This window comes from Pseudochaenichthys georgianus, chromosome 1 (genome assembly GCF_902827115.2).
Source record: "Pseudochaenichthys georgianus chromosome 1, fPseGeo1.2, whole genome shotgun sequence".
Lineage (NCBI taxonomy): Eukaryota > Metazoa > Chordata > Actinopteri > Perciformes > Channichthyidae > Pseudochaenichthys > Pseudochaenichthys georgianus.
The window spans coordinates 38393603-38412836 of NC_047503.1; the positions used below are offsets into that span (position 1 = coordinate 38393603).

General features: G+C 43.8%; 1 protein-coding gene across 2 annotated transcripts in view; it reads left to right on the forward strand.

Annotated features, from left to right (window-relative positions):
* The window catches only part of inpp4b (inositol polyphosphate-4-phosphatase type II B), a 173645-nt gene that overhangs the window by 2009 nt on the left and 152402 nt on the right, over nucleotides 1-19234 (forward strand). For both annotated transcript variants that reach the window (XM_034086394.1, XM_071203508.1), the window contains exon 2: nucleotides 6324-6368. In XM_034086394.1, the coding sequence (XP_033942285.1) occupies nucleotides 6324-6368 (45 nt within the window). The remainder of the gene's footprint in view (nucleotides 1-6323; nucleotides 6369-19234) is intronic.

A 19234-nucleotide genomic window follows, 5' to 3' on the forward strand; every position in this document is an offset into this window, starting at 1 on the left:
ACACACACACACAGCCACACAGCCACACACGTGCTTCAGCAGTAATGGCCTGATTGCGAACCCTCGATATGCGCTACTATAAAGCAGACACACTGTCACAGTTTGGAGTTGACATCTGACAGGTGTGGGAGTGAAACAACACATGACACCTCACTGTACCTGTGTTGTTTCCCTGAAGCATCCTGGGAGACAAAAGGGAACAGCGAAGAACATAATTACCATGTTCGGCACGAAAAGACAAGTTGACAACCCTGCATTATCAGTCGCAAGGTGAAATAGTTTATCTCCTCCTCCTTGACAGCACAAAGGGGCGGGTGCTGCTCAGTGCTTATTACGGTGGGGCTGAATTGGCATTTAACAAACCCCCCCACCATAAGGGGTGGAATTATGTTATTTTACCAATTAAGCATTCAGAGCAGACTTTTACTATGTGTGTTCGATGAAAGCTTGATCGATGGGGTTCTCATTGCACGATGCCTGACATCCCAAAAGTCTCCATCTCCGTGCCCTTGTTAACCCCCCGCTCTCCATCTCCCATTGGCGCAACAGTCAAGACCACCTCAGCTTTCAAAACACTTCATTAAACGCTGGCAACAAAACCATCTGCCTCTCAATCTCCCAGGGCAGTAATGTGACGATAACTCACTCTACCATTCGGCACCACTTGTCCTAATGGGACGCCTGTGTGTGCAAACATCGACTGTGTTAGCGGTATGTTAGCCTCGCTGACGACTGCATCATCAGAGGGGGTATCAAGGTGTTGTTAAGGCTATTTGTGGGCATGTGATGTAGCGTTAGTGCATATAAGTGAATTATTAATGTCGTCTCAACATCCAAAGTACATGACATTCAAAATATAAACAGGACTAAGGCACAGGCTCCTTTATGTAATATCTATTCATGAAGAGGATACGCAGAGGTGATTAAGAGTGTGTGCTATGCCCACTGCGAGGGGCTTTGTCAGAGCTCTTTTTGGAAATTGCCTGATTCTTTTTAGTCGAGCTCGAAGCGCCTGATGTAGACCGGAGCAGCAGCCGGCAGCATTTTGGAGCTTTTCCACAATTATTTTTTGTGGAGTCAGGAATACGAGAGCAATCCCATGTGGAATCTGTGTGCGCACTCCCCCACATTTCCTACTTCCGTCCCTCCTCTCAGAGTGTCTGCTCGGAGCTATGAGTTGTTATCACACTGTGCAGCGGGTGAGGACACAGGGCAATGAGAAGGGTTAGGGTTAAATGATCATCTGCAAGACGGACAATTTAAGTCCCTGTACATTAATTAGCTTTGTCATTCCAGAGAAATCCCCTATTAAGCTCACAGCCTAATAAATTACCCTGTCCTCTGCCTTTCCCCACTGATACCACCTGCGTGGGTAGTGGGGGTGATGGATTGGAGGTACAGTGGGGGCTGTGCTATTATTTCTAGAGCCAGATGAAACTGCGGTATAGCGGGCAGGCACAGCTCATTTGCTTTGGGCCCCTCTGGGAGTTACATCTGCATGTGCCGCCTGCCTGCCCGTCGCCATGCTGAGCGTATTACCATATTCATAATGCCAGCGGATATCGATTTTAAATACCACACCTGTTCCACTTTTCTCCACGTACTTATCCACACATGGGAGCTGGATCACCCGTGGGTTTCACGTCCTAACCGGGATGTGTTTGAGATTGAGTGTACAGATGGTTGACCTTTCCCCGTGTGATGGGCAATTATTGTAATTAGACTTTGTGTATATGTTTTGGTCAGCCTCGTTCTCACCAAGAGGTTAATGTCATGCGGTGTGCTCTGTGCTCAAAGACAAGAACGGTGTCATGGCGTACATAACAGGTGTTCTGTCCTTGGGTCACCTACGCATCATTTCTCCAGGATTGTAATAACTGTGGATGTTGTCGAGCAGCTTCCAGAGCTTTACTATTAAATGTCATTCATTCTCTTAGATTCAACAGAACCTGGGTTTCCTGTCTTACAATCAAACATCTTGCCGTGTTCCTTCTATGTTCTCTAAATACTTGCTGTGCTCTGGAATTCAGACATCTTTTAACTCCAGTTCTCCTCCTACTTCACTATCAAGCATATCTCGTTGCTTTACCATACGCGTGTACGTCTCATGATCAGTATCCCCAACCCATATCAGACTCCTTTACGTCTTATCTGTAAGGCAAGGCAAGTTTATTTATATAGCACCTTTCAACACAAGGCAATTCAAAGTGCTTTACAAAAAACGAAAGACATTAAGAAAATGGCATTAAAAATAAAAGATAATAAAATAAACATGTATTCAATTAGTTCTGCAATGACAGATATTTTTCCAATGCTTTCCCTAGATAAGTTGGTGTGTAGCACAGATGGAGTCCTCCAGAGTAAGTGGGCTATTCAAGTGACAGTCCCTTATGATGGCACCAGAGAGCCAGCAGCTGGCACCGTCTCAGCCCACCTAGCTAAAAGGATCCGCGTTGCCACAACACAACATGTCATCCAGGCTTATTAAAGTTTAATCAGCACTCGCATAGGAAGCCTTAGTGGTGACAACAAGAAGAGACACGAGCCCTGAGGAACGGGATAATGATGAGAGTAATGTGAAAAGCACATAATGACACAGAAAGTGTATTTACATACTTAATTGGCCTATTTGTGTGCATGTGCGTTGCCCATGCGCTTGAACTATGTGTGTGATTGATTAATTAGACAGTTCTAGTATGCATAACAGAAATTGCTCGAAGTTTGCATAAGCCTGTTTATTCAAATGTTACGGAGCCCCCTAGGGGACATGGAGAAGAAAAAAAAAATGTTGATTTGAATGTTGAAAAGTTTTGCGAGATCTCGTAATACTTTTGCGAGATCTCGCAAAACCCTGTTGCAGTTTGTAGACGGTCCCTAAGCACTCCTCTCCCTCCTCCAGCTGCAGATTGTGACCAATTATTGATGTTTAGCTCGGATGACGGCGCGTATCGAACTGTTCTGATAAAAACGGCTCGTTGTCTACCTTGCTATGATTGTAAAGTCATGTTGTTTGTATTTTTACAACTTTATGTTCATGAGTTATTGATCCGCGAAATTCAAATCTGTCAATAACTCAGCTCAGAGGAACGTGCATGTCCCCTCGCTCTGAGTGTTCTCTTGAGGTGTCTTCACTTATGTGAAACCCTTTATATATACAGTCTATGTGTGAAACCCGTGCCTATTGCCAAGCACTGATGTTATATCTTTATATTTAAGGCCAAGCTCAAAGTAAAATCGATGAACCACTCCATTGTTGTGGGTTCTGTGTTGCCGTAGCAGCCGAACTGACCAGGAAGTACATTGAGCTAAATGAAACGTTTTGCGAGATCTCGCAAAACATTTTTTTCAAATACATTTTTTTTTCTTCTCCATGTCCCCTAGGGCAGGGGTTCCCAAACTTTACCATGCCAAAGACCCCATATAGCATTATCCTCTAGCGGGGACCCCCCTGTTGCATTATGATGTGTACAAGTGCCTCCCGATGGAACATGCAGTGTGTTGCCACTACATTTGGGGCCTTCTGCCTGATCGAAGCTGTCACTCCGCTTTCTTTGCCTGTCATAGCCCCACTGCCCCATCTGAACACACACCCACACAACGAGACCAGTCAAGTCCGTTTGAGATGATGTACTCATCTACAACTTGGAAAATGTCTCTTCATGTGGTCCTACCTTCTAGTGCTTTGCAAAATATTTCCTCAACAAAGTTGTCTTCTGAAATAGAATGATGTATGCAAGCAATTATGCGACATTTGCTCCATCCGTGCTCTCATCCAGCTGCAGAGCGAAACATTCACTCGCTCTCACTTGCTCTGAAAGCTGAGCAGATTTTCACTCTCAGTAGCGGCAGCTCGTTGCTGATTGGCTTGAAGGGCGGTCGTGTGATTAAAAAAAACTAAATATGAAAAGATTGGCATCAAAGGACACATAGATTGATAGATATGCAGTTATTAATAACATCGAAAAAAATGTTTAAAAAAATGAAACTTTAAAAAAAAAAAAAATCCTGTTTCCCTCAAACTTTGAGTGACCCCCCTGGTGCCCCCTGGCGGCCCCCCGGGGGGTCGGGGCCCCCACTTTGAAAAACACTGCCCTAGGGTTGCTCCGTAAAATGTAGCCTACCCCGACAGCAGCTGTCAAGCTTAATTCACTGACACCTGAGAAAACACTGTCATATTGCGATTTATTTTTACAATTCGTCAACATATTTGCTTCATTTAGATATATGTTGCCATGCCTCAGTAGGCAAGTTAATGCCAATAGGACACAGACTATTAGTAATAATTCCCAAAATTTAGTTGACTTGTTATTAGTAAGAAATGCTTTTATCATTGGTTGTTTTGCGTGCATTAAACAGTCAGAGGAGTAGCTGTAATTAAAGGTGGAATTCATACAACTGTGGTTATATTTTGAAACTCTGTGAAACTATCATCAACACTTCTGAACAGTTTCATTTTCACATACCTTGTCCTATATATTTTTTAACCATTTAACACATTTTTAAAGCTAACAGGAATACTGGTTATATTGACCTCTTTGGGAGTAAGAGTGCTGGAAACCACAACATAAAGTGAAACAGTCTATTGCAAATCTGAATAAAATGAAGGTTTCTTAATTATTATTTGATCACTTATACAAAATGCATTGCTTACTGTGTGATACTCGGCATACAACAAATAATATTAATAATCGACACTTCAAAAGAGAGCGACAGAAAATCTAAACCTTATCATAAACGTAATTGAATGTAAGGCTGGTTTTAGTGTATCTATTTGAAATTAACATATAATATCCACCCTAAACATAATTCATAACATTACTGTGATCTTTAGCAGATCCACATTTATTCATCTATGCATATGAAACTAATTTTTTCCTTTGAGTGCCAAAATCTTCCTTTTTTTAAATGGAAGATCCGACGAGAACAACTATTAAGCTTTGCCTGTTTCATTTGCCCCACCCCAGGTTTCCTCAACATTAGCTCTGATACTGTTTACTTGGCAGGTGTTCTCTTCACAGAGGGTCAGTGGTTGCTGCTTTTATCTTAAGGCTAAGGCACGTTTTATGTTTGTCCAGCATGACATCTAATGAAAGGTGTCTTACCTTTTCATATTGCCTCATTTGTTGTGTGATTGTTGTTTAGTCAATTCAACATGGATTTGATTCCCTGCAAAGACTGTGAAGTGTGATGAAAGGCTTTTACAAATAAACTGACCCGACTTCACATGCAAGCTGCGAAGAAAGTGCAGTGAATGCAGCAATTATGAAACACAAGTAAATCATTTTTAGTGAAGGATCCTCATTATATAAAATGACTATTAACTAAAGTCGTGTGGCCCCCCATACACCAGTAAGCATCGAGCATCCATGGCTCATTAGTGGGGTTGATGAGCCTTAGAGAGGCCAATTGTGTCAAAGCACCGTAGGAAGAGTAGAGCGGCATTTCCCCTCTCCGCGTTGCACCATTATGCAGGTGTTTCATCCGTTCGGTGTGTGAGTTGGACTGTGGGAGTGATGAATGAGAGACAGTGTTGGTGACAGATGATACAAGCAGTCAGTCCTCCACTCTTCATGATGGCATAAGCCCTGGAGGACAAAGGATACCTATCTTGTTGTTCTGACACTCTCAAAGAATGCAGTGTATTTGCATAATCTAACATGAAGAGTAACATCAATCACTGTGGCGTTTTCAGTCATGCTCCTACTGTAGCATGTTTGAAGACTATCTGTTAAGGTTTATCCACAGTCGTGCCACATTTGTTATAAAGCATCAGATTCCAATCCCTAAATCTAATTCAGGGTATTGGCTATGTAGTTAGCTTTTACAGTACATAGAGGGACACTTCTTATGTGTCGAAACATTTAGTAGATAAAGAAAAGGTTGATTTAAAGGACAGAAACCATGCATAGCGTTTAACTAAACAGCTACATGTAATGTAATGTAATGTAACTATAGTGACCTGCTGGGAAAATGTGAGGATGTGCCGCTTTTTTGTTGTTTAATGTCTTTGTATATAAGATGCCTATGGGTTTCGGATTTGTCATATCTTAAAAATAAAAAGTGATTTGATTGAAATTGTGATGGGTTCACTCTTTTCTGACATGCTATAGACTTTGGAGTAATCAACAGGTTAAACTCTGAGTAAAATAATCATTATTTGTATCGTGTAAGCGAACTGCAACAGTTCAGATTAACTTTCATGTGTGTTGCTTCTTTGTTTCTTCCATTGATCCACTGTTTTCGCTTCTCTCAACTTGTATCTCCCTCTTCCTCTACAATGATCTCAACACCGCTCTATTTTTCTTTTTGTCTCCGTCTCTCAGGTGTTATGCTAATGCCCCAGCTGTCTCAGATGGAGCTCAGCCTTGGTAAGTCGTGTATATTCTTTGTGATTCAAGGGTCATTTAAAAGATATCACCCAATATCTTAAAATCCTTCATAAGCACAATAGATAAAAAACACATGGACTTGCTTTCATGGTCGCACACTTCAAGTAATTTCAAAAATGTATTTTCTCATCCAGAAACACTTATCAGGCCCTTTGCCGAAAAATAAATCCAACTGTAAGTGTTGTGAACACACACCAACAAGCAGTCTCATGCTGACAGTTACACTCATGCAGAAGTCAGTCAGAGTTAGTGGCATATCTACCAACATCCTTAATGTTTTCTCAATGCTGACACACACACACACACACACACACACACACACACACACACACACACACACACACACACACACACACACACACACACACACACACACACACACACACACACACACACACACACACACACACACACACACACCCCGAGTTTGGTTAGGAGGGACAGCACAGAAAAAGCACTAGACAGAGATAACATTAGACAGAATGGCAAGAGGCTGCTTTTGAACTTTTCGTGAAGATGGCCTTATTCATTTTTAATACAACAGAGATGTTGGGAATCTATGTATAGACAAGGCTCAGGTTAAGATTCCTCAAGTGAGAATCCAAACATAAATAGTCTTGCAATGGTCTTTGACAGAAGAGATTGACAGCTTCAAAGACTGGCGCATGTCTTTTGAGGTGACTGCAACAAAGGCTCCCCGGCCCACTGTTGTGTTCGCAAGCAAAGCATGACTCAGTACAGATATTCCAGGAATGTAGCTCTTCAATTTCTATTTCATGTCTACAGTATTAGAAAAGATTATTCCACAAATGTATTCTCTCTAGTGATTACCTTGATGCCAAGGAAGTGCTCAGTGTATGTCTTATTATGACCATTTAAATAGTTAATGTGTTGACCTGCAACCGCATCTGTACACCTCCATGTTCACATCCATTACCTAGAGCAGGGGTGTCCAACTCAATTTCATCCCGGGCCACATCAGCATTACGGTTGCACTCAAAGGGCCGGTTGTAACTTTAAGACAATATATATAAATAATGTTTTATATAACATTATTGCCTCTGCATTGGATTATTATCTGATAGGGTAATAACTTCATAATTAACTACGTCTGAGAGCAGAAGTCTAGGGCAAATAATTTCAAATAATTGCAAGTCTCTTCAGTGCGAATGTCACAAGATGCATTGTGGTACATGTAGTTTATTGACATTGTGCTTCTGTAAAGAGGCATTATTACGTTCCCTACTGGGCTAGGGAAACCAAAGGGAAGCAACACAAACCAGAATGGAATTGGTAAAAGTTATAAGTGGTTTTATTATAAATATAATGGTGGACCAAAATAATAAGGCATACAGTACAGCCTGGCACAAACAAAGGGCAAAACCCGGTGGGCAACAACCAAAAGAAAGAGACTCGAAAAGGGAGTTTGACAGAGTATACACAGAAAATAATTAGTACAAAAAGAGTAACAAAAACCTCACTGAACGTGGTACGTGCAACTGAAAAAGCTGTAGAAAACACAGCTGCTACTAATTGTCAGGCGCTAACCGCTACGCTGAATCCTATTTACACAATTACACTGCAATATCTAACTAAACACAGAAGCTCTAAGTTAACACGCGGTTACACAATATATCTTTCACACAGAAGTCACTAAACCATCACAAGAATATCAAGAAGCGAGAGGCGTCTGTCCCACATCACAGAGCCCCCAGAATGATCTCCGTCCCGGCCTTTGTACTCCTCCCCAGCAGCTGTGCGCCAGCTGTGCGGTGCGATTGGAGTGCGTCGGGCCCGGCGTGCTCCAATCACAATCTTCGGGGGCGGACCAGAGGATGGGCAGCCAATGACGTCAGGGCTACTGCGCAGCTCATTTACATAGAACACACACACAGCTGAAAACACTCATGCGGCTTTCACACCAGCGCTTTTCAGTTTCTAGCTCCGAGCGGGAGCTTTTCTGGTTCAGCTCCGGTTTCCCTTGTCAGCTCCCGCTCTGTTCACTAGTGATGGCGAGATGAAGCCTTATGAAGCTTTGAAGCTTTCCAGCCAATTGGTTCGCAAAAGGGTTCATCTCATGAGGCTTCATCATGGGCTTCATCTGAACACAAACCCCCGTGTTGGTCAAAGTGTGTAAAAGAGGCAGATTGGACTTCTCAACAGTGTGCTGTATCTCATACCGAGTTCCCATTGAGTAAAGCCTTAGAATAACTCTAAACAACGAACATAAAATCCTATTTTCATGTTAACAATATTGTATTTATTCCAGTTTAATGATTGTGATTGAAAAGCCTAAGGAGGCTGGTGTGGTGACCACCTATTTAACCACTGGGACATAATTCATACTTGGAACTACAGTTGTGGTTATTGTTCCCACACGGACATGTTATGGGTTACCTATAAATAGGTGTGCCCTCTTGGCTCTCTCTCTTGTCGACCTGGGCTGCGACCCGACAACATGTCCTTTGCAGCTTGTAATTAAATTACGATTCTTGCACCTTCCTTGCACCGCCTCTGACTCCATATCTCTCGGCACTACACTGGTGACCCCGACAAGTCTCGAGAAGTTTCCGGGACGGACCCGAACACGGCAAAAGGAACTCATGTTTCTTTCTCGAAATGCCGGGGATTTTTGGAATCGTCCGTGGCTGCCACCGGCATGCGGACTGAGGCTCGGTGCGTGCCCCGCAGAAGAGCTGGGGACGTTGCTCGCCGTTTCTGCATCGGCTTTCCAACCAGCAGGGGGACGATGCACGACCTGCTGGGTCGACCAGCAAACCGATTGCTACCTCGTGGGCTTGTTTCTTCGGGGCGTGCGGCTGCACGTCCTGGCTGCGCGGGCTGACGACGACTAGCGGCTAACCACGAGGGGCTAACGACGGCTAGCAGCTACCCATGGCAGCCAGCTAACGGCTTCCGGCTAGCGGCCGTCGACACCAGCTAACAGCTAACCACTACAGCTAACGGCTAGCAGCTACTGACGGCTAACAACGACAGCTAACAGCTAACAACGGCTAACAGCTAACGACAACTAGCAGCTACCGACGGCTAACAACGACAGCTAACAACGGCTAACAGCTAACGACAACTAGCAGCGGCAGCTAACGGCTAGCAACGACAGCTAACGGCTAACGATGGCTAGCAGCTAACGGATAACAACGATGACTGACGGATAACAGCGGCAGCTAACGGCTAGCAACTAACGACTTGTTGACATCTGACTGTTAACAATTTTCTTTCCGGTGCCGGAGAGGAGGTTCGACCAGCCGGTTGACCTCATGTGGACACTCTCATCTTTTTCACCACCTCGACGGCAGTTCCAGACGCCACTCACGTTATCATCGACGCCTGGGTGGTGCACTCCTGGACCCCGTCTCGCCTCAACAGTCCCGGACGTCGCCCATGCTGCCATCGGCCCGTGGGTGGCGCGCTCCGGAGCCTGTTTGGCCTCTCCTGCCTTCTGGGGATATCCAGACGCCACTCACGTTCATCGACGCCTGGGTGGCGCACTCCTGGACCCCCTCTCGCCTCGACAGTTCCGGACGTCGCCCATGCTCCATCGGCCCATGGGTGGCGCGCTCCGGGACCCTGTCTGGCCTCTCCTGCTTCCCGGTGATGCCTCAGCACCTGCTGAGGACTTCATGCCCGCCGCCGCGGCACGTCTGCCTGCGGCCGGGTTGTGCTCCTTCCTCCCGGGGGGACTGCTCCTCTCTTCCGGGGATACCTCGACGCCTGCCGAGGACTTCATGCCCGCCGCCGTTGTGCGTCTGCCTGCGGCCGGGTTGCCCTCTCTTCCGGGGATACCTCGACGCCTGCCGAGGACTTCATGCCCGCCGCCTGTTGTGCGTCTGCCTGCGGCCGGGTTGCCCTCTTTCCTGCTGGGTTCTCCGCAACACCTAGTGCGGCCCCCTTACGACGGCCCGCCCCGGTGTGGGTGCCCTCGCCCTCGTTAGGGCCCCTGCCCTCTCCTGCGGCCCCCTTTCGTGGCCCGTTCCATGGCCCGGTCCTCACCTGCGGCCCCACCCTCCTCGGCCCTTGTGATGTTTCCTCCACGGACGTGGGAATATATTTTTTTGCCATGTTTGAATTCTGGGGGGGCTTGTGTGGTGACCACCTATTTAACCACTGGGACATAATTCATACTTGGAACTACAGTTGTGGTTATTGTTCCCACACGGACATGTTATGGGTTACCTATAAATAGGTGTGCCCTCTTGGCTCTCTCTCTTGTCGACCCGGGCTGCGACCCGACAACATGTCCTTTGCAGCTTGTAATTAAATTACGATTCTTGCACCTTCCTTGCACCGCCTCTGACTCCATATCTCTCGGCACTACACTGGTAAACATTGCAAAGAGGGATTTGTATTCCTTAATAATATTCATAAACTTAACCATGTTGTAGCCTGAGAAAGGCTCAACCATATCAAAGAATACATTTATTAACTACATTATCTCATTTAGCTGTAGCTTTTATAAACAACAAAAAAGACGTATTGACGAGTCGTTGAACCAGGGACCCTGCGGTCATGAGTCAACTGCTTTCCAGCTGAGCCACAGCACACACACTGAATCTCCCTGAAAACACTGCACCATATTTATTCCTGTATTTATTGATGTTTTTATTCCTACATGTATTTATGCTTGTATCTATTTATTATGACATGTTCCGACCTCTATATGAGTGAGGGTCTGAGCTCTTTTAATTACATCGTGTCACCAGCGGGCCCGGGTACAGGAGGGGTAATATGGTTCTTATTATACATCCATGGGTATTATGTGCGTTGCGGTTCAACGGTTCAACCGATCTAAAGCACTTCCTGAAGCAGTCACGTGGTATCGACAGGCAGCGAGGCTTCGTTTGTCATCGATGACGTCACTGGCCCAAAACGATACAAGCCTCGATACAGGCTTCACAAAAAGCTTCGGGGATTACTCGACACACACTCCGAAGCCTCGGCGCAATACGTAACATCACTACTGTTCACACCGCCCACTGGCGTCCGAGAGCTGCCCCTGCTGCGTCATGACGTCACCGTTTACATCGCTGATTTGCTCCCCAACGGCAGCAGCCATTACGGCGCTCACAACAACAACAACAACAGCGTCGGGTCGATGCTCGTGTTGCTTTTAATCGCACGAAGCCAGAATAAATTGAATAACGACTTCTCCAACCTTATACTTTGCTCCAGAGTGCCGTGGTTCATTGTTTATTAATGTGTTTCTGCAGCATTTACCGACCGCTGCAGTGCTGCTCTTCCACGGGAGTTTATTCTCCCGTTAGCTCCCGGTTAGCTCACACTGCAGCGGCCGCTCTAAAGTATTCACTGTCCGACTCACACAAGCAGCTGATGCATATCCCCAGTTCCCCTTAGCCTAAGTGAATGTGTGTCAGTCTGAATTGACACTGTTTGGTATCACAACGCTGTTATGAAAGTTTCTCTGGTATAAAACGGGTGATGTTAGCATAGCAACCAAAGCTAAACTGACTACTTGCATCCGATAGCTGCAATAATACAAAACAACACGTCTGCCTCTCTCCACAATGATCGATAACAGTGAACGGATGGTCAAAGTAAGGTACAAATAAACAGAATCACACGAAGCCTGGTTAGTGTTGCCTGACTTTATAAAGTGTGTTGAATTCAAAGTGTGTTTATAGGCACTACTGCTTGTAGGCAGGCATGACAGTCGACCCATGGGAGGTGGGTTTAGTTTCCTGCACGCCTCGACGTAAGAGAGACGTAAGCGACGTCGCCTCTTAGCTCCAAAGCTCTTGCCTCTGGACCGACAATTTTTTGGAGCTGGAAATGAAGCGGATTCCGGAGCTAAGAGCCGGCGCCGCTGCGGTGTGAACAGGAAAACCCGGCGCTTTTCAGGCTCTAGCTCCGAGCCGGAGCTGAAAAGGCGCTGGTGTGAAAGGGGCATCAGACGACCAGGAAGGCAGCAGCCGTAACAGGCATGAAACCGTATAATAAACGTATTATATGTTTTGAAGCTCTTGCGGGCCAAATAAAATGAAGTCGGGGGCCGGACCACAGGCCTTGAGTTTGACCTGACCTAGAGAGTACCAAAATACAGTGAGTCCGAGTTCATTTATAACACTTGCTTTGGGTTCTAAATGTTTTGTTCTCAAATTATGCTGTATGTTTAACATAAATAGAAAAATAATTTTAAATTATATGTTCGGAGCCTTGGAGGGTTCATAGAGAGAAAAAATAAATAAAACGAGGCCACGTTTTATTAATTTGTGCGCACGAGATGTAATTCGTGGCCTCAATTTAAATACAACGAGGCCACACTTTATTAATTTGTGCGCACGATATACTTTTTCGTTACCGGTGCGCCAAGTAGATAGTGGAGCGCACAGGAGACAACCGTTTCATTGCAGACTGTTATGTTTACAGTATGTGGGGAAATGGCAGTACTTACATTATTTTATATATATTTACACATGTGTATTCGCAAGTGAAAGAAGTTTGTTTAATCTTAATCTTGATGTAGGCTAGTGCTAAATGCTGTCGGAGTGCACCGGAACAAACACCACTATCATAATATCTTCTGAAAGCAAATGCCCACACACACAGACACACACAGACACACACACACACACACACACACACACACACACACACACACACACACACACACACACACACACACACACACACACACACACACACACACACACACACACACACACACACACACACACACACACACACAAGCCCTGGCGACCGGACATCTTCTTCATAAAACTAATAATATGACGTAATAATCGGGCAGTTCGATGTGTCTAACCATAAGAAAGTATCTTGTTCGCACGAGATACGTATATCGTGCACACAAATTAATAAAACGTGACCTCGTTTTATTTGTTTTCTCTGTCTCTGAACCCTCCAGGGCTCCGTATATATGGGTCTGAAATGTTAAAGAAATAGAGTTGTCACAAGGAAATGCCATCTCCCTCTAAAATTGCTCTGATCGATCGTTTTCTCAAAATACAGTACAGCTGTCAAAGTCAAATGACAGTGTTTCATATCTATACATTTTTCATTATAAGATATCTCTGATAAATGAAATGTTGAAAACTGACATGAAACTGAAACTTTACATTTTCTAAAAGTGATATTCTTTGCGTAAACAAATGACCATTGTCTAAAGATAAGGCCTATAATAGTCAAGAATGAAGTCTATCACGTTCTCCATTATGTCAATCATCTTTTTTAGATTAGATTCAATTCAGATTGAATTTTCTGAAAGCGTTAAAATCGCACATGAATAATATTGAAAGTTGCCAGCTGCCCTCGGCCATAATTATAATAATAATTCCTTATATTTATTATAGCGCTTTTCCAGATGCTCAAAGCGCTTCACAAATACACATTACACATACATGCAATGGTCATGTACTGTGGACAATACCCACAGGAGCAAGTTCAGGTGAAGTGTCTTGCCCAAGGACACAATGGCTTCACAGACGCAGCAGCGGCGGGTTTCACCCCTTGATCTGATGATCATTGCACAACGCACTGCGCCACACCGTCCATCTTCACGCCTCGAGGTCATCGAGGCGCTTTTACAAGTACACATTAGTATCATACATGTACTGTGGACAATACCCACAGGAGCAAATCCGGGTGAAGTGTCTTGCCCAAGGACACAACGGCCTGACGCAGTGGCGGCAGGAGCGGGTGGTCCAAGCTTCGGTACCACAGTGGATAAAGTTAGTAATACATTTGTACGGTTCAAATGCCAATACATTTGTGTAAGCTTATTAGTCTTATTCTCATTCATACTTAATTTATTTCTTCTTCTGTCAGTATGAACACACAAAACTAACCGGTATTACATATCATTCTAAAGTTTACGGTCTATTTAAAAGTCTGGCAATCAACTTGTTGAAACCTGCGACAACCTGTAATAAGAATAACAATAACTATCCAAGCATTCATCCTACCTCCCGATGGAAACAGAAGCAAGTCAACAAAATACATACATACAAGGTTTCATACACAAGTAAAAGCTTTGTGTGGTTTAATGGAAATGATGAAGGACAGAGTAAATAAAGAGACATTCATAAGGGAAGCATCTGACAGCCCACACACAAACTATTCAGTTGCTCATATTAAATTCAAATGATTCTAAGGAAACAGGAAAAACAGATAATTTGTCGTTGCTTTTGGCATAAGCAGTCAGAGGAAACATAACGTCCTCAGTAAGATTACTTGAAGAACTAGAGCACAAAAACCAAAGTAAGCTTTACTTTCAATGAACCTTCAATATATAGACCTAACATGTGAAGAAACATATGAACCTCACGATGAGCACAATATGTCCTCTTTAAGCATGTTAAACACATATAGTGGTGGGAAGCTGTTTCATGTTTAAGCGAGGGATGTTCAAAATAAACTATTGCGTGTACTTGAGGTCAATGCAGAGATTTGAGGCCCTGTTAAAACTCTGTAGCAACAGGGAGCTGAGTATACTCTAAGAAGTCATTATTCTTTGTTAATAAGTGTGCACACTTATATGGAAGTTCAATAGCAAATGATTGCACAAACAATCCCACACACATTTGCACTTATTCTGTCACCCAGAACAAATTTCCTTACGGGGACAATAAAGTATATCGTATCGTATCGTATCGTACCACGACATTATGTGGTCTTCGCTTTGCTCAATGCAATACTTAAAGCTAGCCATGAAGTCATTATTTAAAGCTTATCAACATGACCAGTTTATTACATTTACTTTATGAAACCGCTCAGCTTCCACAACACTAATAACACAGTCAGAGAAAGACATGTACTCCCTACTTCTGCTCAGATAAAGTACGAGACATGTGGTCAACAGCTTGTCAGACTCACCACTTGCTGGGTTTTAAAACCGCAGCTCAGGTCTTCTTTATTCGAACCAAAAATAATGAGGAGATTTGTGTGTTAGTGTTTGCCTCTGTTTTGACACTGTCATAACAATCTAATGTGAAGACTTCTCTACCCAAAAAGTTAGATATAAACAAACAAGCTCACCGAAGAAATGGTAGTGTGTTTCTGTCAATACCAACCAATTTAAATGGTAGTAGGAGAATTATTCTCCTTATATTCCAACCCTTGGATGAGATATTGATACAACTAATGGTTAATTATTCATCTTGTTATGACTCCAAAGCACTGCTGCACATCAAAAATGTTCTCTTAGATTGCTTTCAGGGGAACTCAGGTCTCGTTTTGGAAAGGAAAGTCCCTCCAAGGCTCCTTTCAATTTCTACACTGAAGGAAATGCAGCAGTTCTAGAAGTAAAATATTCTGAAACAAAAAATACTCTATTAGTGCCTCATACAGTGTATAAGCACAGTTTATTAACATCAGCAAAGAAAATAACTGAACTGTAGCACAATTAATGTAAAATCTTTCATACATCCATGTCTCTCCTTTTAATGTGTTCTGTACTTTTTATCCGAGTCAGTATGTAATGATGTACGTGACACGTTGAATATCATATATTCTGTGATTAACCACAGTAAAAGCTAACGTTGTGCTTTACAGTCGTTTTTTCCTTTCAACAGTGATATGAGAAGTTACAACCCAGAAGGTTTCAAATTAAATCGTCAATGTTCAAGCAAAAAATACGTTTATACCTCTGCTATAAAATGTAGGCGTATGGCGACTTTCCTAAGTGCCAAGTTCCCAAAGAGGATCAAGAGGTGTCCACTTTCAGCTGCAAACAATGTGTGAAGCAAAGAAAAGCACTGTTTACTTCCCTGTAGCAAATAGAGAAGAACCGTATTATGGTCTTGTCTGTCTATCCTGAGCTTTACTGTACGTGTCTGACAGACGCTATCAAAACAAAGCTTGTTTGTGGGAGCAGATTGTGCGGACAGACACCGTATAATGCTGCCGTAGGTGCTTGTATCTGTGTACACAGTATCTCTGACAGATGGTCCTCCTTGTTCTACGTCTGTCAGATCAAACGTGACCAACTTTGAAATGCAAAACATCAGAGCAAGTACCCTCTGGTTGGTGAAAAAAGCAGTGCAGACAAATACATAGTTTTGATAATATTAATAAAAAGCAAACATTGGTGCCAGTCAATCCGACAGCGATACAGCAGTGCTTAGAGTGGTGATGGGTTTTCAAGATATTGCTGTCCGAAATATTGACAAATTCACTCGGAATTTTTTTTTCCGATAAATCTCTCAACGGCGCTGGATACACGCATAAATAGAAATTAGCTTTGAATGTCAGCTTGACTAATGTACTTTGAATTCTAAACAATTTATTTGAAATTTGAGGCCATGTTTTGTGCAGCTGTGTGCAGCAGGTGAAGGACATAATTTATCACACGCGACAGCCCCTCTTTTCCCCCAGTTTTCTCCAGACCCACAGGTGTGCAAACGGTGGCACATGCAAATAATGTTGTCAAATTAATTGAGGCGTTGAAATAATTATCGTGTCTTCTGGAGATGAGCATATATCGGTGTCTCCGGTGGCAACTCCCAGGGCTCCCCTCACGATTAAATGGAATTCAGATTCATTGTGGGGTCTCGGAGGCCCACTGCATTAAAACTAATTTCCAGCAGATTCATCTTGCAAGAGCTCAGCGTAGTCCAATCACACAAAATAAATACCGCAGAGTAATTGAAGCCTCCAAGGATGGGCACACATTATTACTCCAATTGCTCAATTGTTATGGTAATTTAGGAGTCTCAGTAAACTTTGGTAGTTAAGTCGCTGGTCTAAAACTGCAAGTCATTGTTCAATTAATTCTCACCTAAGCTTCGGCAAGTAATTCACAAATAAGTGACCGAAATGTTCTTTCCGCTCTTTCCTCCCTCCATGTCACTCGTCTCCTCCCTCCCTCCCTCCCTCATTATCTCCCCTCTCACTCAGGCTTCCTTCCTCAGACGCGAAATGCCTCTCTAAGGGAAAGCTCTTATCCTTTCTCTCTGTCGCCCTATTTATTTCCCTTTCCTGCCACCCCCACCCACCATCATAATAGTTTTGACCTTAGAGGGTCAGTCCCAGTGTCATATCCCTGTAAGAGAGCCAGTGTGGTGTGACGCATGGTCGGGCACACTGTCCCATTTCAATCAACTGTGCGGCGGGATGAGGAAGATCCCCCAGGCCAGTCAAATATACGTCCACGTCTGCAGTATCCCATTAAACTCTTAAGGCCCTGACACACCTACCCGATTTTGGGAGTCAGAGGCAGTCGGGCATTCGCGGCGCCATACTCAGGTTGGTGTGTCCCGCACCGTTGTTGCTTTACGGCACATTTTCAAACCTCCCGCGTGTCAACATGTTGAATCGGCCAAAGAAAGTCGGCCAAAGAAATCACACTACCGCTGCCTGCTGGTAAGGACAGTTATTGCCACTCGTCGACTGAAGTCTTTGCGGTGTGTTCGTAGGCGGGCGGCGTAGGCGGGCGGCGTAGGCGGGAGGCGTAGGCGGGAGGCGTAGGCGACGTAGCGGACGTAAAAGTCGAGACGCCTCCTTCGGTACGCATTCTTTGGTCTCAGGTTGGTGTGTAGCGGCCTTTAGGTTATTTGTTTAAAGAAAGGAAAAACAATGACAGAATCATGTCAAGAGAAGAGAGCTAGTGTGATTTCGAGACAGACAGAGCAACACATCGGACGATATGAGGTTATGATATGATGAAACATGCTGACAGAGGAAAGATTGCGCTCTTTGGAAACCTTTTTCGGCCTGTAGCGATTATGTTTGTGTCTGTAATTGAATACAAAACATGTTCGTTTGTGCAGATCTGGTCTGTAAACAGTTCAACCCCTATTGCTCCTGCAGTGACTCCGCAGACCCCAGATCACAGGCACACAGATGCGTTTTGAATGAATATCAGTGCCAATGGATGTATTTCTCATTACTTTGTTTTTCTCTTTGCATGCACACACACACACTCCTCTGCTCCAGCCCTCCTCCTGCATAAGCAAATGTGATACCGTCTTTAATGTGAGTCCAAAAGGCCTGGCACTGGGTGAATGAGAATAGCCCCTCAGAGATAATACATGTGCAAGCTCTGCTGCACTGCAAGATCCTCTACAACTATATCATGTAGCCTTTTCCCAACACCAGCTGCTAAGTGAATCAGAGGCTCTCAATGTTACTATGGTCCCTTTTATTGCTATAGTTAACATATTCCCTCAAGTCAGACTTTCAGGCTTGGCCGACACTGCGTGAAATAAAGCCTGATTTGAACCCCAATTAGGTCACACATGACTTTTTTAAGATTTGAGGTAAATCTTCAAAAATGGTCTGTCGTTTGAAAGGGATCACGATGCCCCGTTTATACCAAATGATAAACCACACACACATTCTGAAATTGAGACCCCACATCACGTCACCCATATCCGTGTTTGATTTATCCTCTTTCATTACCTCCTCTGGTTTCGTGGGAGAACATGAGCTGGAGATTATTTCTTCTTAAGCCCAGTTCAGAGGACTCTTTAGTGGATTTAAATCTTACAAGGTGCAGCCATGAATGATGCATTACAACCAGGCATCCATGTTCAATTCATACTGTATAGATTAGATGGCTACTATTATACTATCCAAGGGTTTTCATTCTTAACCCTTAGATGCATAAGTGGGTCTTTTTTGACCCGGTGAGGTGGTTTTCTTAGAGTATCTTTGTAATCATTTCATATTCCAGCTATTCCTCAAAAAACATGTGTTGGATATCATGCCATTCAAATTTAATTTACATTTTAAGAAATTGTAGTTTTTGTATTTCTACCCCAAGCTTCCATGTGTGGTTCAAAAATGACCCGCATGCATTTTCTATGGAATTTTTTTTTTTTTCAAAATATAAAAATTATAAATAGTGAAAA